At 39.2% G+C, this 23,958-nt stretch overlaps 1 protein-coding gene across 1 annotated transcript; it reads right to left on the bottom strand.

The window, feature by feature from the left end:
* Positions 1–6,519: 6,519 nt before the first annotated feature.
* On the bottom strand, positions 6,520–7,356 carry LOC104233659 (uncharacterized). Its single transcript, XM_009787086.2, has one exon. The coding sequence runs from the start codon at positions 7,354–7,356 to the stop codon at positions 6,520–6,522; it is 837 nt and encodes a 278-aa protein (XP_009785388.2).
* Positions 7,357–23,958: the final 16,602 nt, after the last annotated feature.

Raw genomic sequence — 23,958 nt, forward strand, 5'->3', positions numbered from 1 at the left:
GCATATGAGGCTGGTGAATCAAACAATGATAAATCTAGGACATTAGATCTCTAATAATGAACAAGAAAACATTCAAATACATGTGAAACCACTGAGCTAAACTGAATGTCAAAAGTCATGAATATTACCACAACATCACATCCACTAACGGCTATAACATGTTTAACTAGGGCTGGAAATAAAACTATATGATAAATACTAAATCATGACATAAAAACTACTTGAACTAGAATCAGACTTATAAGAAAACTAGAGCTTAAACATTGGAGCATCAACTTTCATTCAGCATTTATACACTCCCATTCCAAAGATTCGAAAATGTACCTGAATATCGAAACAAAGCAAAAGGAAGGAGGAGTTCAACAAGCAAGAAATGTGAACATATCAATAGCTCAAAATAGCAATAAGCAGCTTCTTAGGCTAATCTTGAACCCAGAAAACTAGAAATCTTTTGAACACTTTGAGGCTCTTACTAGAAGAGGGAAACCAAGACACAATTCCAACCCATTTCAACCAAAGTAATGCAGAGACTTTTAGTATTTTTAAAGGTCTAATCTCTGATGTTTTTTTTCTAGAATTTTGGTGCAGAGAATAGTGCTGAAAGTCTGGTTTAGAGTGAAGGAAATGACACTATTTTATAGGCCTCTAAGGCCATGTGCTTAAAAACAGTCTTGGGAATTATTCCTAGCCTGCAAAAGGCATCTTTTTAACCACTTGGATAGTTGGTTGTCCCTCATTGGCCTATGCATTTTGTGCAAATCAAATGAGGACAGCTGCCTCAGGTTCTAGAAACTTCCTATACCAAGCCTTATCTTAAAATCCTATTCCTGTTTCCCAAATTAACCCCTAAGTTCGTAGTTGTTCAATTAACCACCCTGAAAGTTCTAAATATTTACAAACTAAAGCAAACAACACAAAAATCTGGATTAAAAATAGGGGAAATCAAACAACACAAAATTCTAATCCAATTGAGCTTTTATCTGAACCTATATTTTTTTATCAATGAACTTGAGACCAAAACGACACCAAAACAGAATCATTTAAACCTACAGAATCTAGAATTTCTAATTGTTGATCCATTTTCTGAGTATTAAACTTATTGAACATACCAAAATACCAGACCAAGGAATCATATCAACACAAAGGAAAGCTAAACATACTGATTTCAATATTAAACTAATTAGACCCGAGTTAAACCAAATTACTAGACCCTAAACAAACATGATGATTCTGATGCAACACAAATAGATTAGTGAACCCTAAACTACTGATTAAGCACGAGAAATCAAGAAAGAAGAAAAACGAAAACCTAACAGCCCAAAATTATGACTAACTAAACCTTTCCATTTTTCGGTCAAAAGAAAACAGAAAAAGTAGAAGAAATCAGAGATGTAAAAGAGAAGAAGCTAAAGAAGGAAAGGAGGATGAGGAAATAGAAAGAAGAAAGAAGAACAGGTACCTACTGCATGAACGAACAGTGTTTGATGAAGTTTTGCCGGTCTTTTGATTGTGCATGAATTCATGAGTATTGAAACGAGCCGAAATTGATGCTAATCGATTGTTCTTAATAACAACAATCGATTGGCATAAATTCCGACTCAAAATCAACCTTAAATCCGTTTGAAACTCAGAAAGGGGAACTAATTAGGGTTTTCAATTTCTTCTTGGAATCAGATTTGAAATTAGGACAAATGGGTGAGGATTTTGGGGGAACTCATGATGGATTATGAAAGATGAGTGGGTGGTGATTGTATGGTGTAAATCTGGGGTCGATTGGAGTCACGCCGCCGGCCGGTGAGGTGAGAGGATTCTGGGGCGGCTCAGATTAGGGTTTCTTTGGTGAGATGGAAAGGGGGAAATAGGGAGGGTTCTATGGGTATGGGGGGGGGGTGTTTAGGACAGTTATATAGTTGGTGGTTGATGAGTTGCTGTCCGTTAGATCATCAGGGATGAACAACTGAGATTGAATGCCCCAAAACGGCATCGTTTTGGCTAATTGGGGTGCTGGACCGGGTAGCCCGATTTGGGCTTGGGTCGGAATGGGTAAAAGGGGTTTGGGCTTCAGAAATTTTGCCCAATTAAACAATCTTTTTTTTTTCAAATTCTATTTTTCCTCTTTTTCAATTGTTTTTCTTTTTCTTTTCTTTAATTAATAAAATTCTAAACTAAATTCTAAATTAATCTAAGTAACAAAATTAAACTAATTACCTAATTACAAAATTATAAAAATCACTTAATCCTAAATCAAAAGAGAAAAACTACTATTCTAAAATTTAAATCTAAAAAAATGCAACAATGGACCATTTTTGTGATTTTTGTTTTTAATAAAATAAATAATCAACTAATTAACCTTACAAATGTAAAAATAACCCTGAATGCAATGCATGATATTTTTGGTATTTTCATGATTTTAATGGGAATTAAACGTGCACAAAAAATGCAAATAATTAGCAAAATTCTACAAAAATCCTATAAAACGGCAAATAACTGGAAAAAATTGTTTTCTTATATCTTATGGGAGTAATTCCTATAGTGCAAAGATTACGTGCTCACAACTGCCCCTCTTTGCTCGGAAACACTAAGAGTTTTCATGCAAAGATAAAGTGAGTGGATACGAGCGATTTTTGCCCATTTGAATACTCCGTGGGAAGCATTTTTGAAAAATTTGACCGCACCTTACTTCCGAGGTTGCCTACATATTCTTGGCTATAAAAGAATCAGGGTAGTGTAGTTCGGGAAGTTTCGGTAGATGGGACTACCAGGAAGCTGTGATTTCACTGTTGTTGCTGCTGCTATTGCTTGCTAAACTCCTTATTAAACCAAGACAAAATAAAAGAAGCTAGACTAAACTATGATCTATGAATTACAAGAATCCTATGTACATATCTTCAAACTTGACTTGCAGTTTCTGCTGCTCTGTTGACTTGTACTCTCCCGATGAGCTTCTTTTGTTGCTGACTTGAATTGCATTCTGAAGTGAATTCCCTTATTCTCCAGGTGGGCGCCTGATTGCCAACACTTGAACTGTATTCCCTTGTTCTCCAGGTGGGCGCCTGATTACCAAAACTTGAACCATCTTCCTTTCCTCTAAAACTTGAATTGTTTTCCCTTGTTCTCCAGGTGAGCACCTGATTACTGAACTTGAACTGCTTTTCCCTGAAACTTGAACTGTTTTCCCTTGTTCTACATGCGGGTGCCTGATTGCCAACTTGAACCGTCTTCCCTCGAAACTTGAACTATTTTCCCTTATTCTCCAAGTTGGCGCTTGATTGCTGAACTTGGACCACTTTCCCTTAAAACTTGAGCTGTTTTCCCTTGTTCTCCAAGTGGGCGCCTGATTACCAAAACTTGAATTGTCTTCCTTTCCTTTGAAACTTGAACTGTTTTCCCTTGTTCTCCAGGCGGACGCCTGATTGCTGATCTTTGAATTGTTTCCCTTGAAACTGGAGTTGCTTTCCCTTGTTATCCAGGTGGACGCCTGATTGCTGAACTTTAGATTGTCTTCCTTTCTCCTGGAACTTGAATTGCTTTCCTTTGAAACTTGAACTTCTTTCCCTTGTTCTCCAGGTGGGCGCCTGATTTCTGAACTTGAACCATCTTCCCTTGAAACTTGAACTATTTTTCCTTGTTCTCCAGGTGGGCGCCTAATTGCTGAACTTGAACCGCTTTCCTTTAAAACTTGAGCTGTTTTCCTTGTTCTCCTGGTGGGCGCCTGATTATGACAAAACAAACAAAACAAAAGAAATTTTTCTGCCCCAGTTTGATATTGGGAACATTTGTGAGTGTTAACCGATTCTTGTTATCAAAATAAGTTCTAAGCTAAATTCCCTTATCCTGAGAATTTCAAACCAAGTCTTATCCCAAAAGTGAAAACTTAACTGCTAAATTATACTTCCCAAAAGTAGGACTCTTATCAGACCTTGTCATTTGCGAGGGTCTCAAAACTTACTAAAGCCCGTTATATAAAAAGGTACTAGAAACTTACTGCCGAGTCTGTCTGGCATCTGCTTTGCTTACGGAGGGTTTCTCCGGAACAGACAAAATTTCCTGCCCCTATTTCAATCAAAGAAAATATCGTCAGTTTGGAAATGTGGTGGTTAGTTTGCGGCATTCTTGCTGAGGGTGGCCTTTCCACTGCCATGCTTTGTTCTACTCGGCTGCATCCGACTGTCAAAGAAGTGTTTCACCGTTTGATTGAACCTTAACCACGAAACCCTGAATGCCTCAAGTGCTCTATAGTCAACCTGCTGTTTTAACATATCTGTCTTTCCCATCTGAACCTCTGTATTTCTCCCCATACTCCACGAAACCACTTGATCACTTGAACCTTGGCTGACACCTTATTTTCCATTTTGCATCATGCTATTTCTGGAATGCTGTGGCCGTACTTTGCTTTTACGCATTTGAAAGTTGGTAATAAGCTTTGCAATCCTTTCTTTTTGCTTAGCAAGGCAAATATTGAAAATGACTTAGAGGAGTAGACCCAAAAGAAAATGAAATGCAACGACTTTGAGAGTTATGAATAGAGAAGAAAAATCAAAACAGAAGGACTGTTTGAGGAAGTAAAGGAAAATGGACTTATCTGAGTGAGGCTGCTGGCATTAATGATCATGACATGCACTTCGGATTAATCAGCCTAGTCCATTCATCAATCCTCTTTCAGTCTTTAAACTTTATGCCTGGGGTTCCCATAATCTGATTCCTTTGCAAAATCAACAACCTTATTCGGCTTGCGCTGCCCTGAAGGGTTTTCACCAACAAACCTCTCTCATTTATTCATATCTCAACTCACCGTCGCCTTATGGTGTCCGTGAGGGTTTTCACCAATAAGACTCTCTCATTTTAATTTCTCTCTACTCTCCATCACCTTATAGTGCCCGTGAGGGTTTTCACCAATAAGACTCTCTCATTTTTCATTTTTCCTGCTTAGAACAGAGTGTTGCCCTTGATATGAATCACAACTCTACTTGATTGACTTGACATCCCTCGAAGATTGATCAGAAGGTCTTTTTGACCGTAATGTGTGCTTTTGGATAGGTTTTAGAAAGAAAGGATATCATAAAGGCTCAAACCAGTTTGAATACGTTCAAAATTACAGCTTTTGGAATCAGATCTTTTACAAAACCGCAACTTCTGCCCCAGTTTCTTTGCCTAGGGGCTTTTGAATTTTTATATGATGGGACTGAACCATGAGGCTGCCTACGTATCCTTAAAAGGAATTAGGTCGAACGTAGTTCATGTCATAGGACTTGCTTTGTTGTTGTTTCTTTTCTCTTTTCTTTTCTTTCTCTTTTTTTTTTGCTTTTCTATTCTCTTTTTTTTTAACTTTTCCTTTCTTTTTTTTCTTCACTCTTTTCCATTCTTTTCTTTCTCTTTTTCTCTTCTCTTTTCCTCTTTTCTTCTTTATTTACCTTTTGTGTCCGTTTTTCTGAACTTTGCTACTGATTCCAAAAGAGGGATATAAAAGAAAATAAATAAGGCTCAAAAAGGGGTAACAAATGGTGAAGTGTTTAGATAGCAGAATAAAATGCCTTCGTCATTCCAATCTTCAAAACATGCCAAGTACAAACAACACAATTTAAACCAAAGAAATCATACATAATATCTTTTGACTGCATCAAAATTGATAGCTATATCTACACACTTTCCTTTTATATCTTTTAAGTACAAAGCACCACTGGACAACACTCTCGTTACGATGAACGACCCCTGCCAATTTGGGGCGAACTTGCCTTTTGCTTCAGCCTGATGTGGAAGGATGCATTTCAATACTTGCTGACCCACTTCAAATTTTCGGGGACACACCTTCTTGTTGTATGCTCTTGCCATTCTCTTTTGATACAACTGTATATGACACACTGCTGCCAATCTTTTCTCATCAATCATACTCAATTGCTCCAGATGGGTTTTGACCCACTCATCATCTTCAATTTCGGCTTCAACAACAATTCGAAGGGATGTAATTTCAACTTCCGGGGGTATCACTGCTTCAGTGCCATATACCAGAAAATAAGGAGTTGCACCTACTGAAGTGCGAACAGTAGTGCAATAACCCAACAACGCAAAGGGCAACTTCTCATGCCATTGCTTGGAACCTTGCACCATTTTTCGAAGTATCTTCTTTATGTTCTTGTTGGTTGCCTCAACTGCTCCATTCGCCATGGGGCGGTATGGGGTGGAATTTCGATGCGTAATCTTAAACTGTTGACACACTTCTTTCATCAGATGACTGTTAAGATTAGCACCATTATCTGTGATGATCACCTTTGGGATTCCGACACCGCAAATGATATTTGAATGAAAAAAATCGACCACTGCCTTCTTGATCACATATTTGAAAGTTTTAGATTCAACCCACTTAGTGAAATAGTCAATGGCCACCAGAATGAACCTGTGCCCATTTGATGCCACGAACTCAATTGGTCCAATGACATCCATATCCCAAGCAATAAAAGGCCATGGTGCGGAGATTGTGTGCAACTTAGATGGTAGAGAATGAATCAAGTCTCCGTGTACCTGTCATTGATGACACTTGTGCACAAAACTGATACAATCTTGCTCCATGGTGAGCCAATAATAACTTGCTTGAAGAATTTTCTTTGCCAGAACATACCCACTCATATACAGCCCGCAGACTCTGGAATGCACTTTGGTCTTGATAATCGTGGCTTGTCTGGCATCTATGCATCTCAACAATCCAAGATCTGGAGTTCTTTTGTACAAAACTCCTCCACTAAAAAAATCCACTTGACAAATGTTGAATTGTTCTCTTTTGATCCCTGTGGCTTGTACCAGATATACCCCCGACTTGATGTACTCCCTGATATCGTGGAATCGAGGTTCACCGTCAAATTCTTCTTCCACTATATTATAGTAAGCATGCTGATCGCAGACCTGAATATGCAAAGGGTCAATATAAGCTTTATCTGGATGATGCAACATCGACGCCAGAGTAGCCAAGGCGTCAGCAACCTCATTGTGGATCCTAGGGATATGCCTGAACTCCACTGATCTGAACCATTGACAGAGATCCTGCCGACATTGTCGATACAATATAAGTTTCAAATCTCGAGTCTCCCATTCTCCCTGAATCTGGTGCACTAATAGATCTAAATCTCCCAAAACCAGCACTTCCTGGACCCCCATGTCCACAACTAACCTTAAACCAAAAATGCATACTTCGTACTCAGTCATGTTGTTAGTACAATAGAAACGAAGCTGAGCTATGACATGGTAGTGTTGCCCTATTTCAGAAATGAGTACAGCTCCTATTCCAACACCTTTCATGTTAGCAGCCCCATCAATGAAAAGTTTCCAACCGGGCTTTTCGTCATTCTCGACCTCATCAATATGCATTACCTCTTTATCAGGAAATTAAGTCTTCAAAGGTTCATATTCTTCATCCACCGGGTTCTCGGCCAAGTGATCGACTAAAGCTTGGGTTTTCATCGCCGTCCGAGTCACATATACGATGTCAAACTCTGTGAGCAAAATCTGCCACTTTGCGAGCCTTCCTGTGGGCATGGGCTTCTGAAAGATATACTTTAAAGGATCCAGTTGAGAAATGAGGTGAGTAGTGTAGGATGAAAAATAATGCTTCAAGTTCTGTGCTACCCAAGTCAGGGCGCAATATGTCCTTTCAAGGGGAGTATACTTAACCTCATAAGATGTGAACTTCTTACCGAGATAATAGATGGCTTGATCTTTCCTGCCAGTGATGTCATGCTGACCCAACACACAACCAAATGAATTATCCAGGATTGTCAAGTAAAGAATCAAAGGTCTCCCGGGTTTCGACAGGACCAACATAGGTGGGTTCGACAAATACTCTTTGATCTTATCGAATGCTTCCTGGCACTCATCGGTCCATTTGACCTCATCATCCTTCTTTAGAAACTTAAAGATGGGCTCACAAGTTGTCGTGATTTGAGCAATAAACCTACTGATGTAGTTCAGCCTCCCTAGCAGACTCATCACCTCGGTCTTGTTCTTTGCGGTGGTAACTCCTGGATAGCTTTGATCTTTGATGGATCCAACTCAATGCCCCACCGACTGACTATGAACCCCAACAGTTTCCCAGATGGAACACCAAATGCACACTTTGTAGGATTGAGCTTAAGATTGTGCCTGTGGAGGTTCTGTAAAAACTTTCTCAAATATCTGACGTGGTCAGACTACTTCCTGGACTTTATGATCACATCATCCACGTAAACTTCAATCTCCTTGTGTATCATGTCATGGAATATGGTAGTCATTGCCCTCATGTAAGTTGCCCCAGCATTTTTCGAACCAAATGGCATGACCCAGTAGCAATATGTTCCCCACGACATGATGAATGCCGTCTTTTACGCATCCTCTTCATCCATTAAGATCTGATGATACCCCGCATAGCAATCCACAAAAGACCCAATCTCATGCTTGGCACAATTATCAATCAAAATGTGGATATTTGGCAGTGGGAAGTTGTCCTTTGGACTCGCTTTGTTGAGGTCATGGTAATCTACACACACTCTGATCTTACCATCTTTCTTTTGCACGAGCACAATATTGGCTAACCACGTGGGATACCGCGTGACTTGAATGACTTTTGCATCAAGTTGCTTTGTGACTTCTTCTTTAATCTTCACACTTATGTCGGTCTTAAACTTCCTTAATTTCTGCTTGATGGAAGGGAATGCTGGATCAATTGGCAATTTGTGGACCAACAAAAATCGGTACTTAAGCCTGGCATGTCATCATACGGCCATGCAAAAATATCCTTATATTTGAACAATGCTTTAATTATCTCTTCCCTGATTTGTGGTTCGAGATGGGTATTTATCTTGGTTTCTCTGACATTATCTGGGTCTCCTAAATTGATTGCTTCCATTTCATTCAGATTAGGCTTGGGTTTTTCTTCAAAATAATTTAGTTCCTTGCTAATTTCCTCAAATGTCTCGTCCTCATCATATTCTGTTTCATCATCACACTCTATTTCTTGGATTATTATTTCAGAATTAGATTGACTCTTAAGACTTGGCCGGAGATTCCTTATGCATGTCATGTCATTGAAACCAGCATAAAAAGAACTGTACAAAGAAGAAAAGAAAACAAAAATAAGAACTATCAGGAATGATGGAAAATAGAAATTGCATTTCATTGAAAATAAAGGATAACAGGGTTTGTACATCAAACAAGCGAAAAATAAAAATTTGGGTCACAACCCTGGAATAACCCAGATAGAAAGGAAAACAAAATAAACTACCAAAACTCCTTCCGAGTAGGGAGAGGAGTAGCCTTCCAATTGTTAAGCTTTATATTCGGCCCGACGAACTGCACGTCTGCTTTGCTAGAACCTTATCCATCTTCTACCATGTTCACATCATCAAACAACCTTTGGAACCTTTCAATTAACTCTTCATCAATGTCCACCATAGGACTTGGCACTGTTGACACTGGGCATTTCTTGGCACCGAGCTTGACAAAGGACCTGGAGAGACGCGGGATAGGCTTCGGAAGTGCCCACGTCTTTTGTTTCAACCTCTTAGCCCTTTTTCACATTTTCCACTGTGGGTTTGAATGCAAGACTGAGCGTACCCAAATTTTTAGAGAGGGACACTGGCTGTACGATACCCTATAAAGACGCACCTAGACCTTTACCTTACACAAAGCTATTTTTCAGCATTTCAGATGCCACCATGACAGATGCATAGGTTATCTTTGGAGTTGGAATACATTTCCCTTCTAGAACCTTCTAGACTGGCACTGTTTCAAAAATTTGATAGACACAAGGCCCTTTGTCATCCTCGGCCTCAATAAACGGGACAGATGCATCATTGTGAGTACACAAATTCTCCTCACCATGCACGACGATCTCCTGCCTGTCCCACTCGAACTTGACCATCTGGTGCAAAGATGATAGGACTGCTTTGGTGGCATGTATCCAAGACCGATCCAACAACACATTATAAGAGACAACCACGTCCAGTACCTGGAACTCCATAGTGAATTCAACCGGTCCTATTGTCAATTCAAGCACTATATTACCAGCCGAATCTTTTCCTCCACCGTCAAAACCTAGGACGCATATGTTGTTCTTGTAATCCTCTTATCGTTAACTTTTAACTTGTTCAGAGTAGAGAGAGGGCATATGTTTGCATTGGAACCATTGTCAACTAACACTATGGTGACCACAGAATCTTCACATTTTATCGTAAGATATAGAGCTCTGTTGTGTTCAGTACCTTCCACGGGCAACTCGTCATCAGAGAAGGTGTTCCTGTTCACCTCAAATATTTTGTTGGCGATCTTCTCCAGATGGTTTAGTTAGATTTTGTCAGGTACATAAGCTTCGTTCAGAATTTTCATCAGGGCCCGACAATGCTCATTTGAATGGATCAACAATGATAATAAGGAAATCTGAGGGGGTGTCTTTCTCAACTGCTCCACGATGGAGTAATCTTGTACCCTCATTTTTTCTCAAAAACTCTTCCGCCTCTTCTTCAGCGACTACTTTCTTTACTAGAACTGGATTATCTCTGGATGTTTTAGCTTTCCTTAACTCTTCCGGGGCAAAGCATCTCCTCGAATGAGTTAATCCTTGGGCCTCATTGACTTCTTCTTTCACTTCCTTTCCCTTATAGGTCACTATCACCCGTTCATAGCTCCATAGGATAGCCTTGGTGTTGACTACCGGCAACTGGGTTACAGGCTTGATGATGACAGGGTCCATACGGGCACCCTCTACAATTATGATAGGCTTACTCGCCAACCCTAGCACGACCACCTTTGACTTTTCTTGCTTTGCTACAGCATCACTTGGGGATCTTTTCTCAACTACCACAGACGACTCACCATTTGTCATACTCAACTTGTTCACTGATCCTTCAACCGTTAGTTTTTTGATTGGCTTGACCTCACTAGACCGAGTCATCATGACGGACCGTGAAGGTTTCTTAGGTTCCCCCTCCTTATGTACTATCTCGATCATGTTTGTTTCATCATGGGTTGACAATGGGTTCTATCTCGGGACTTTGGACTATAATCTGGTTTGTGTCGATGAGCTCCTGGATGTCATTTTTCAAGTGCCAGCATTTTTCCGTATCATGCCCCGAAGTACCAGAACAATATGCACAACTCAAGGAGTAATCAAGATTCTTTTTAGGAGGGTTTGACAATTTCGACTCAATTGGCCTCATCACATCCAACTGCCTCAATCTCTGGAATAAACTTGTATAAGACTCCCCCAACGGGGTGAAAATTTTCTTCCGCTGCAACCTCTCATTTCTGAATACTGGTTTGGGCCGGAAACCTGGACCGATAGGGTTTCGGTAGGCTCGTGGGGGTGGGTAAGCATTTTCTGGAGCTGGGTTGGTGTTCTGTGGGGCTGGGGCACGCCATTGTGATTATAAAGGAGGTTGATTATATGACTGGGCGTGGTGGACAAAATTCGAGGGTCTAGTGATGGGAAGTAATATTGGGGTGGATTATATGGGGTTTGGGTGTAGGTCTGGTGATGGGGTCAAGGTTGGGTATAATGGTGTGACAAGACCCTCGGTCCAAACCACGATCCTGAATCAACTGTTGCCACATCTTCTTTCTTCTTCTTTCCGATCACTCCCCCGATACCATTTTGAATTGCTTGGGTAGTTGATTTGATGGCTGAGTAGCTCATGATTTTTCTTGATTTAAGCCCTTCTACCACCATGCCACCAATATTCACTACCTCGTTGAAAGACTTGCCTATGGCCGATATCAGATGGCCAAAGTAAGTAGGCTCCAGAGCCTGCAGAAAGTACTCCACCATTTCGTTTTCCTCCATCGGAGGGTTGACTCTTGTTGCTTGTTCTCTCCAACGAAAACTGCATTCCCTAAAATTTTCACTAGGCTTCTTCTCAATCTTAGCTAAAGACAAATGATCTAAAACAATCTCGATGTTGTAGTGGAAATGACGTGCGAATGCTTGGGCCAAGTCATCCCAAGTATACCATCTGTTGTGATCCTGACGAGTGTACCACTCCAATGCTGTGCCATTCAGACTCTGGCTAAAATATGCCATCAATAGCTCATCTTTCCCACTGGCTCCTCTCATTTTACTACAGAATCCTCTCAAGTGGGCCACCGAGTCTCCGTGCCCGTCATATAGATCAAATTTAGGCATCTTGAATCCCACATGCAATTGAATATCGGGAAATAGACACAAATCTTTGTAGGCTACGCTCACCTGGCCTCCCAATCCCTGCATGTTTCTGAACGATTGTTCTAAACTTCTTACCTTCCTGAACATCTCCTCTTGCTCTGGGTTTTATGTGGTTTCTCAGTCTCAACAGGGAGGTCGAAACGAGGAGTGTATGAGTAATGATGTGGGGCCTTGAAAGTAGGCTTTGGGGGATAATATTGATTAGCTTGGGTCTGGAATAATGGCTCACTGGAAGATCGATGGAGTGTAGCTGGCGGGGGTGCTACGAAAATAGGGGTGGCTGGTGGAGGAGGGTATGGGATTGGTTTAGCTGGTGGTGCTTGTATGGTTTGGGAAGTGGTGCCCTGATAGTGGTGGTAATGAGGGAAGCCTGGTGCATGTTGCGGAGATAAATCAAGAGTGGGAGGTTCTTGGGATTGAGCTAGTGGTGGGATGGAAGCAAGATTGGAGGGGTATGATGGTGGTGGATGTCCTTTCATCCATGCTTGGTACATCTCTGCCATTTGGTATTTCAACTTATGTAACTCCTCTTTCAGATTAACATCCGACTCTTCTCCCTCCCTCGACGGATCAATAACACTTGCATCCAGCTCTTGGCCAGCCATGATCAACTTGTCTTTAGACTTGGTGTTGTACGGGTGGGTTGCCAGAATGCTGAACAAACTAACCACCTGCCTGGACTTGATGACAACAAGCAAATTTGTTAGCTATTAAGAGCTTAACAGATAGGCAACCACACATTGGGGATGCAATGCACCTAAGCAGTTAACCATTTCTATTATGCATTTGAATGGCTGCTTGCGTCATTCCGCCTTTCACTAATTTTCATTTTGCAATATCTTTCTCTCTTTCCTTTTCATTTCTACTTTTCTTTGCTTGATTCTTGTCTTTATTCTTTTATTCTCTCATTTTTCCTCTCTTGTTTTGCCATTATTTCTTCCCCGTAATTTTCTTGTTTTCTCTTCTCTTTTTTCTTTTTATTTCATGGTTATGATCGAACCCTATGGGGATTGCCTACGTATCATGACACCGCATGAATCAGACTAAGCGTAGTTCTGGGAACATATGCGAAATAAAATAAAAAAACATTTTTTGGGGTTTTCAAATTTTCATAAAATAAAAACATCTTGATTACGACGACTTCCCCTACAGATTTAAACATAAAACTGACAGACTCGATGAGTGGACCAACGAACTTCAAAAGAAAACTGAAAATACAGACTCGAAAATAAACTAACAAACTTTAGAAGAAACTAACAATACAGACTCGAAAATGAACTAACAAAATACAGACTCGAACAAACAAAGTCAAGAATACATAAGTGCCTCAACTACTGCTCCAGTTGGCCTTGATGCAGGCCTTTGTGCCATATCTTCTTGGAGACGAAACGGGTCATCCATGATCTGTCAGACAAAAATTATCACTGAAGAGAAGAACATGGACTGGGTCATGTCTTCGCACTCTTGCACTTCATCACAATGTAGTCCACAATCCTCTTAACCCTCTCCCTAATAATACCCTTCTCTTGTAGCAACCGTATGATTTGCTGAGATCTGGCCCCTAAAACTTGTTCGGTTGTCTGATTTTGCTCTTGAAGCTGCTGCAGGTCTTTTTCTAGCTGCGACATCAGGGCATAGCAGTGCTCCCTTTTTGCTTTGAAGTCTCTCGCTTGCTTGGCCATTTCGTTCTCAAGGACATTGACCTTTTTCTTTAGACCCACCATTCCTTTGTCGTACTTCTCCTTCAGTTGCCGAATGAAACTGGCCCGTCCCTCTGCATTCTTAACTAACTTGGCTCGGCATTGGCTAGTTCAGCTTCAGACTTTTGCAAATCATCCTCATAGTCACACACTTTTTGAGTAAGGCTCTAGATGAGCCTTTCATCTTTTCTGCTTCTGCCCGGGTTCTCATCTGCTATTCTCATTTTTCGAATATGGGCTCGGAGAGCTTCATTTTCTTGGGCCAACCTTCTTCTTTCACCTTCAGCTTCTTGTGCCTGGAGATCATTATTGAATTCCATGTTTCTCAGCTTCTCTTCCAAGGTGTGAATCGCGACTTGATATTTTTTCTCCTTTTCTCCCCAGGCCAACCTTTCTTGGATTTTATCATCAAAAGCTTGAACATGAGGTCTCTTGGCAGGCCTCTCGGGCTCGGGCTCGGGCTCGTTGTTGACACAAGACCTTTTCTCAAACCATGCAGCATAATCTGGATCCACTTCCCCCTTTGTAACATCTGGTACCTGGGTGCCATTTTTCAGATAACGACAATCATTCCAATCTTGCTGAACTAAGGTTTCGGGAGATGCAGCTTCTCGATGTAGCACAATGACCTAGGAGGTTAGATCTTCATCTTGGGCCACCACCTGATATCTTCCTAACTACCTTAAGACCCTCTGCGGTACATATGGCTGGACACTCCTCAAACCCATAAACATTAGGTAACCCTTGGTAGCCATTATGTATATGGCTTCTATCATCGGGAGCCATCCTATAGTCTACTCGACCTGACTTGCTTTGAGAGCTTTCAAGTGGGAGACCCAGGCTTCAAATCCTTCTAGAGCAGTGTAGTCTTTCACCCTTTCCTCATAGCTCTTGATGAAGTTATCCGTGCTCGAACCATAACTCATGAATTTGGGTTGATGGCAGAGATGCTTGATCGACCATATTTGTAGAAGAATATTGCAACCTTCAAAGAATTGAGCCCCATCCTTGCACAATATCAATGCTCGATAAATGTCTGCCAGCACTAACAGAGCAAGTGTATGATCTTTCTTTGTAGTGAGGATTTGTGCAATTCTGGCCATACGGATATCCACTGTCCCTTCCGCATTCAAGCCCTTTTCATGTGTTTCGAACCTAGCTGAGTGCCTGAACCTGAAGTACAAGAAGTAGAAAGAACAACGCCCTTTGCTTACATGGGCCTTCTTCATCTGTTTACTGATATTCAGGAGGTCAAAGAATTTGTGCACTGAAGGAGCCCTCAGAAATATAAGTTGTTGTTTCCTCAAGTCCCGGCCAAACTCAATATACCCGGCCATCTCCTCCAGAGTAGGGGTGATCTCAAAGTATGAAAAGCGAAAAACATTGTGGACAGGGTCCGAACAAGTTACCAAAGCCTTGATTAGATCTTCCCATGGTTTGATTTCTAGAATGTTTATAAGGGCACCCAATTGTTCTTTCATCCAATCCCGACCATCTTCATCTAAATCATTCTACCACATACGCAGCTGAGCCTGTTCTATGACCAACTCTGACGGATTCTGGACAGAGTTCATTTTTACCTACGGAAGGTTAAGGTTAGGTTTGACTATGGTGGAACTTTTTTGCAAAATAGGTTTTTCAATTTCTAAAAGAAAAATCAACGGACCATGACTCCCTCCCTTCTATGCTATTTTTAGCAAAAGTGGTCGTTTTTGCAAACGTGGCCCCTTCACAATTCCAAATAAATTTTGAGGCCGGGGATAAGTACTTTATAAAAAAAAATGACACTTTACTGACCGACTTATCCATTATTTACGAAAATAGTCCTTCGACAACTGAAGATACTCTAAGGCTATCCTGGCAAGAACGACTTAATACATTAGTGAAGCTGGATCGGCTTATTTTTTGCCAAAACCCTAAACTACATTTAGTCGACCATTTACTCTTTTCTCCCTTTATTTTCAAAAATAAGGCCGAACCTTATATAGGTTACCTATGTATCCCACATCCGGTAAGAATTCGACTTGCGTAGTTCGGTCAGTTTTGACACATTTGAAAAGGACACAATATTGACTTATTTTAAAATGACTCTTTTTCCTTTCCTCTTTTTTCGAAAATTCTCGGCAGAGTCTCAGAACACTTCCAAATACCGGGGATTTTTTGGAATCGGGCTTTATCACTCTTGGTTTTTCTCTCGATTTATTTTTCCTAGCCGGTCAGCATGCAGGCCGAAACAAATGAATGTTTACATAGCACATAGGATGCATCAGGATGGTCTGTCATTTTGGGTACACCTGTCCTAGATGGACCCAACCCATATGTTGAGTCCCCTAAGTCAAATGCACATGATTCAAACAAACGTTCCTACTAGGGATCCGACATGAGGTTGTGTTTTTTTAGGTTTAAAACCTAGGGGTGTGTTCTAGACCTGGCTTACCCGAGCGGACAACTCAAGCCGAAGAGAGGGCAACATACCGGGAGCACTGAAGTCTACCCGGCTTTGTTGTTGGCCCACCCTTGTTCTATTTGGTATAATTTCTACAGAAAAAATAGGCCACACAAATGTGTGCACCATTTTTAGAAGACTGAGAGGGGTGGCGTAAGAAGACAGTTATATATAATTCAAATAATATTAAAGCGATAAACAGACAACAATTAGCACAAAAGGTTCACAAAATATAGTAATATTAACAATAAATGAAGCCAAGTAAAATCATATTAACAAACTCAAATTCTTTAACCCTGAACTAGAGGTTATGAGTTTTTATCCCCAACAGAATCGCCATAGCTATCACACCTCCTTTTTACCACCCCCGCAAGGGATGTAAGAGAGTTTTTCCAATTTAACTGACAATCGAAACGGGATTATTATTTAAGATCTGAGTCGCCACTTGGGATATTTTGTGGTGTCCCAAGTCACCGGTTTAGAATCTCGATTCGAGGAGATTTGACTCTGTTTATGTCTGCAAAACACAGAAATCTGGGTAAGGAATTCCGTTAACCCGGGAGAAGGTGTTAGGCACTTTTGAGTTCCGTGGTTCTAGCACGGTCGCTTTGATCATACTTGGCTTAAACAAATTGTTTGATTACTGATTTTAGAACCTATGTGCATTTGCTCTTTTTTAATTAAGAAATTATCTTGAAACGGGTCATGCGTACGTGTACCCGTTTGTTTGGTTCAACAAAATCATGTCATGCGAACATGTCCACAATTAATAATGCTTTATTATTATTAAGAATATTTGGTCGAAGTTGCGAACGCATACCCCGATTTTGATTTTAAGATCATAATCATGTCACGCGAACGTGTACACAACCACGATAGTATTTTAAACGCGCCTAAAGGCTTTGCTACGAATACTCATTTTAAAAAAAATCTAGTTATGATATTTGTGAGGGCCATAGGCGATTTAATTAGAATGACACACCTCACTCCGTTCTAAAGAACTACACTTAATTAGGCCTAAGGGCGTTTTTATTCACAAATAACTCGGATTTAAAGCTTTTGATGATGGGCAAGGAAATATAGAGCAGGACTATAATAATGTGGACAAAGTGCTGGGCCAAAAGCTGGCCCAGTATATTATTAAACGGGCATACAAAGAGGGGGGAAACGTCGGGACTATATGGGCTTCTGAAATCGAACCCAACAGACATGGACCTTGAAACACTTGCCAGGTTTCATTTGTCAAGGTCACTTCATTTGGGGCTGACGCCCAAACCCAAACACCCCAAAAATACACATTTGAACTTAATTAAAAGTGAAATAACCAACTGTTAATACATGTTTTCATGCAGATATGCATTAAGCAACAAAACTGGACCTTATTTCGAACACATGAAAGGTCACTAGGCCCCAATTAAGGCCCACGACATTTGATCCAGTTCCTTTTGGGGTGGGCCTTTCTTGTTTCAAACCCCAACATGGAGTACCGTAGAGGAACATATTACGGCGCATTCAATCACTACCAACAACAGTTAAACCAAAATCAATTAACAACAAATCCACTATGGTTGTTATGATGATAATCATATGAAAACTTATGAGTGCAATTGACTGTGTAGTAATATATAAGTCCCATTGCTCTTTTCACCTTGGTTTAGCTTTGTATCAAATCACAAATCTAACTACCATTAGCCACCCAATAAGAATAGGATTCGAGCCAAACTAAAGATAAATAGATCATGTAGAAGACAATAGCTAATCAGTAGAGGAGTAACCTTGAAATCCAAAATAAACTCAAATCCAAACTTCAAAGAGACGACACTAACTACTTCTATTACAATTTTTCATGAAACTGATATACTAATGAATACTTGCCAAAGTGAATATGGTCTATCCACCCAAGCTTTAATCCACAATAATAGAGTTATCAATCTCTAACACAACATCAACAACAGACCTATTTTTGGGCTTAGTACTTGTTGATTTGGCCAACCAGTGGTCAAATCCACAAACTTCAGCCAATACTCAACAACAACAACCTTCAATAATCCTCAAATAGGCATCACTTTGAGCAGGATCACCAATTCCACAGAAACAAACATCATACACGGCACAACAAAGCTAGTTATGAAACAAATTTCAGCATATGAGGCTGGTGAATCAAACAATAATAAATCTAGGACATTAGATCTCTAATAATGAACAAGAAATCATTCAAATACATGTGAAACCACTGAGCTAAACTGAATGTTCAAAGTCATGAATACTACCACCACAACACATCCACTAACAGCTATAACATGCTTAATTAGGGCTGGAAATAAAACTATATGATAAACACTAAATCATGACATAAAAAATACTTGAACTAGAATCAGCTTAGAAGCAAACTGGAGCTTAAACATTGGAGCATCAACTTTCATTCAACATTTATACACTCCCATTCCAAAGATTCGAAAACGTACCTGAATATCGAAACAAAGCAGAAAAAAGGAGGAGTTCAGCAAGCAAGAAATGTGAACATATCAACAGCTCAAAACAACAATAAGCAGCTTCTTACGCTAATCCTTAACCTAGAAAACCAGAAACATTTCAACCAATGTAATGCAAAAACATTCAGTATTTTTAAAGGTCTAATCTCTTATGTGTTTTTTTCCAGAATTTTGGTGCAGAGAATAGTGCTGAAAGTCTGGTATAGATTGAAGGAAATGGCACTATTTTATAGGCCTCTAAAGCCATGTGCTCAAAAACATCCTTGGGAATTATTCCCAGCCTGCAAAAGACATCTTTTTAACCACCTGGACAGCTGGCTGTCCCTCATTAGCCTATGCATTGGGCAAACCAAATGGAGGACAGCTGCCCCAGGTTCTAGAAACTTCCTATACCAAGCCTTATCTGAAAATCCTATTTCTGTTTCCCAAATTAACCCCTAAGTTTTTAGTTGTTCAATTAACCACCCTGAAAGTTCTAAATATTTACAAACTAAATCAAACAACACAAAAATCTGGATTAAAAACAGGGGAAATCAAACAACACAACATTCTAATCCAATTGAGCTTTTATCTGAGCCTATATTCTTTTATCAATGAACTTGAGACCAAAATGACACCAAAATAGAATCATTTAAACCTACAGAATCCAGAATTTCTAATTGATGATCCATTTTCTGAGAATTAAACTTATTGAACATACCAAAATACCAGACCAAGGAATCATGACAACACAAAGGAAAGCTAAACATACTAATTTCAATATTGAACTAATTAGACCGGGGCTAAACCAAATTACTAGACCCTAAGCAAACATGAGGATTCTGATGCAACACAAATAGATTAGTGAACCCTAAACTACTGATTAATCATGCGAAATCAAGAAAGAAGAAAAACAAAAACCTAACAGCCCAAAATTATGACTAACTAAACCTTTCCATTTTTCGGTCAAAAGAAAATAGAAAAAGTAGAAGAAATCAGAGATGTAAAAGAGAAGAAGCTAAAGAAGGAAAGGAGGATGAGAAAATAGCAAGAAGAAAGAAGAAAAAAGAAAGAAGAAAGAATAACAAGTACCTACTGCATGAACGAATATTGTTTGATAAAGTTTCACCGGTCTTTTGATTGTGCATGAAATCCGTGAGCCTTGAAACGAGCTGAAATTAATGCTAATCGATTGTTCTTAATAAGAAAAATCGATTGGCATAAATTCCGACTTAAAATAAACGTTAAATCCGTTTGAAACTCAAAAAGAGGAAAGGATTAGAGTTTTCAATTTCTTCTTGGAATCAGATTTGAAATTGGGACAAATGGCTGAGGATTTTGGGGAACTCATGATGGATTATGAAATATGGGTGGGTGATGATTATATGGTGTGAACCTGGGGTCGATTGGGGTCACGCCGCCGGCCGGTGAGGTGAGAGGATTCTGGGGCGGCTCAGATTAGGGTTTCTTTGGTGAGAGATGGAAAGGGGGAAATGGGGAGGGTTTTATGGGTATGGGGGGTGTTTAGGACAGTTATATAGTTGGGAGTTAATGAGTTCTGGTCCGTTAGATCATCAGGGATAACGACTGAGATTGAATGCCCCTAAATGGTGCCGTTTTGGCTAATTGGTGTTCTGGACCAGGTAGCCCGATTTAGGCTTGGGTCGGAATAGGTAAAAGGGATTTGGGCTTCAGCAATTTTGCCCAATTAAACAACCTCTTTTTTTCAAATTCTCTTTTTCCTCTTTTTCAATGGTTTTTCTTTTCCTTTTCTTTAATTAATAAAATTCTAAACTAAATCCTAAATTAATCTAAGTTGCAAAATTAAACTAATTACCTAATTACAAAATTATAAAAATCCCTTAATCCTAAATCAAAAGAGAAAAAACTCCTATTCTAAGGGTGGCAAAATGGTTCAAAGAAAACAGTTAACCACCCATATTATCCACTAAAAAATGGGTTGAATAATGAACTTTTTAAAAACGGGTCAAATATGGATAAGAACCATATTATCCATTTAGAAAATGGATAACCAATGAGCAACCAATGGATAACCAATGGGTCTAACTTTTACATTTGTAAAGCCTTAAATTGAGGGTTCCTCAAGTTAGAGAGACTAAGAATTCTCCCAAAAGTGATTATATACAAGAAGTCATGGATAATATGGGTAACCCATATTATCCGCCGGTTAACCAATTTTTTATCTGTATTAAATATGGGTCGGGTCGGATAACTGATCCGTTTTTTCATTACCCGTTTTCAACCCGAACCATATCCGGCCCGACCCGCCCGTTTGCCACTCCTATACTATTCTAAAATTTAAAGCTACAAAAATGCAACAATGGACCATTTTTGTGATTGTTATTTTTAATAAAATAAATAATTAACTAATTAACCTTACAAATGTAAAAATGAACTTGAATGCAATGCATGATATTTTTGGCATTTTTCATGATTTTTAATGGGAATTAAACATGCATAAAAATGCAAATAATTAGATAATTCTACAAAATCCTATAAAACGACAAATAACTGGAAAAAATTATTTTCTTATATTTATGGGAGTAATTCCTATAGGGAAAAAATCACGTGCTCACAATCCTGGCGGTTTACATCTATTTATTTTCCAAAAATACTGGCATACCATTGGTCAATCAGTGAAAAAATTTTGCCATGAAGTTTTCAACACTCAATGTATCCCTAGTGTCATCAATAAAATTTATCTCTGCCTAATACCAAAATTTCAAAATGCTAACAATGTTAAAAGTTTTAGGCCAATTAGCCTATGCAATACAATCTACAAACTATTACAAAAATTCTTGCAAACCGCTTCAAGCCTTTCCTAGAACACATTATTAGTCCTTTTCAAACTAGCTAAGAGCGTCTGACAATGCGATTATTATTCAAGAATTAATCTCTAATTTTACAAAAACTAAAAGAAAAACAGGGCCAAATGATTTTAAAAATCGATCTTGAAAAGACTTTCGATCGTCTAGAATGGTCCTTTATATATCGAACCCTTAAGCATTTCAAATTCTCCCCAAAATTCACTAATCTATTAATGAGTTGTGTTACAACTGGCTCAATAGGGGTTCTAGTGAATGGATCGATCAAAAATATTTTTGAACCAAGTAGGGGCATTAGACAAGGTGACCCCATATCTCCGTACATTTTTATTCTTTGCATGGAAATGTTCTCAAGATATATTAACTATAAAGTAGATATCCAAAACTGGAATCCAATACAAATAGGTAGGAAGAGTCCTCTTTTCTCTCACCTTTTTTTTTTGCGGATGATCTAACACTGATGGCTAAAGCTAATAATTCATCTTGCCAAGCCATAAAAATAGGCCTTAAATTATTCTGCAATCTTTTTGGGCAAAATGTAAACACCACTAAATCCAAAATTATCTTCTCGAATAATTGTCACCCTAACATTACTAAGGACATCGCTGCTATCCTAGGTCTTAAAAAGAATAACAGCTTTTGAGCCTACCTAAGTTTTCCAATCCTAACCAAAAATCCAAAACCTAGGGACTACCTCTTTATTCTAGATAACATGAGAGCCAGATTGGCAAACTGGAAGACCAGATTTGTAAACATAGCTGGAAGAACGACCCTCGCTCATGCTTGTATTAATTAAATCCCAAAGTATTACATGCAATACACCCTCCTCCCCACTAAAATCCTAAATAATATTGACAAACTTCAAAGGGACTTCATATGGGGCACTACGACTGAAAAGAAAAAACTCCACCTAATAAAGTGGTCTACAATTTGCCAACTAAAATCCAATGGAGGGCTAGGCATTAAAGATGCAAAAACCAAAAATCTTAGTTTGTTAGCCAGTTTAGCATGGAAACACCACAACTCCATGGGTAAACCTTATTACCTCCACCTATAGAGGTGGTAAAGCTATTAAAAATCACTCTTTTATGTGGCAAAGAATTCTAAAAGGATGGGATATATGCAACAAAGTTATTATCCGGTCTCTATATATATGCTCCAATATGGATATTTGGTACACAAACTGGATCCCAGATACAACTTACTTACGTAGCCTAATTGAGGGTCCATTTTTAGTTAAGGATCAGAACCTAAAAATTAGGGATATCCATAATGGCAAAAATTGGATTTTCTCAAAATTTTCTATAACCTTCCCGGATAATGTCAAACAACATATTTTAAAGGTTAGGATTCGCAACAGTGGCCCAAAATGCGTCATCCCTATCTGGTCAAAAACAAACAAAGGCATCTTTACCACCAAATATTGCTACGACTTAATCGAACCTTGCAAAACTAATAACATTGACTTTGATTGGATATGGGAGCAGAAATGCCCAAAAAAAATTAATTTTTTTATGTGGCAATGCCTTATCTAGACCACATCTCCATAAACATTGACCCTATGTGCCCTATATGCATAACGGAAGAAGAATCCTTATTTTATATTTTTTTCAACTACAAGGCTTCCAATTTTTTTTTGGGATAGTGTGGGATGACAACTAAAATATAAAGCAAATGACAAACATTGGCTCCTTCAAGTAAGAGACTTAAACCAAAATCTTTGTAATAAACTATTAGACTGGAACACCCTCTTTCCATTCATTCTATGGAACACTTGGATTAAGAGAAACAACAATGATCAAAATAACACCTCCAACAAAATTAATATAAATTTGCAAAGATCAATAGAATACAAACTCCTAGCGGAAAATACTAACAACCCTATAAAGAAAAGATTTATAAATGTGAGATGGCATAATCCTTCAAACGGATGGTACAAACTTAACATCGATGCAAGCTATAACAAAAATCAAACAAGTGGTCTGGGAAGCGTCTTCAGAAGCACAAATGGGAGGCGGGTTGTCGGCTTCACAAAATCCACTTATTCAAATGGAGCACTGAAATCAGAACTCCTAGCACTCCTTGAAGGACTCCAAACTGCACAAGAATAGAATTTGTTCCATCTCGAGATAGAAACTGACTGCACAGAGGGAATCCAATGCATTAATGAAGGTAATTACATGTTTAATGATATCATAATTATATGCAGATCATTAATACACTAGCAGAAGGACGTGATCCTCAGGCACACCTTAAGGCAAGGGAATGAAGTGGCACACCAGCTAACATGGAATTGTGAGGCTCAATCAACTAAGAA

The sequence above is a fragment of the Nicotiana sylvestris genome, chromosome 1 (genome assembly GCF_000393655.2).
Source record: "Nicotiana sylvestris chromosome 1, ASM39365v2, whole genome shotgun sequence".
NCBI classification, from domain to species: Eukaryota; Viridiplantae; Streptophyta; class Magnoliopsida; order Solanales; family Solanaceae; genus Nicotiana; species Nicotiana sylvestris.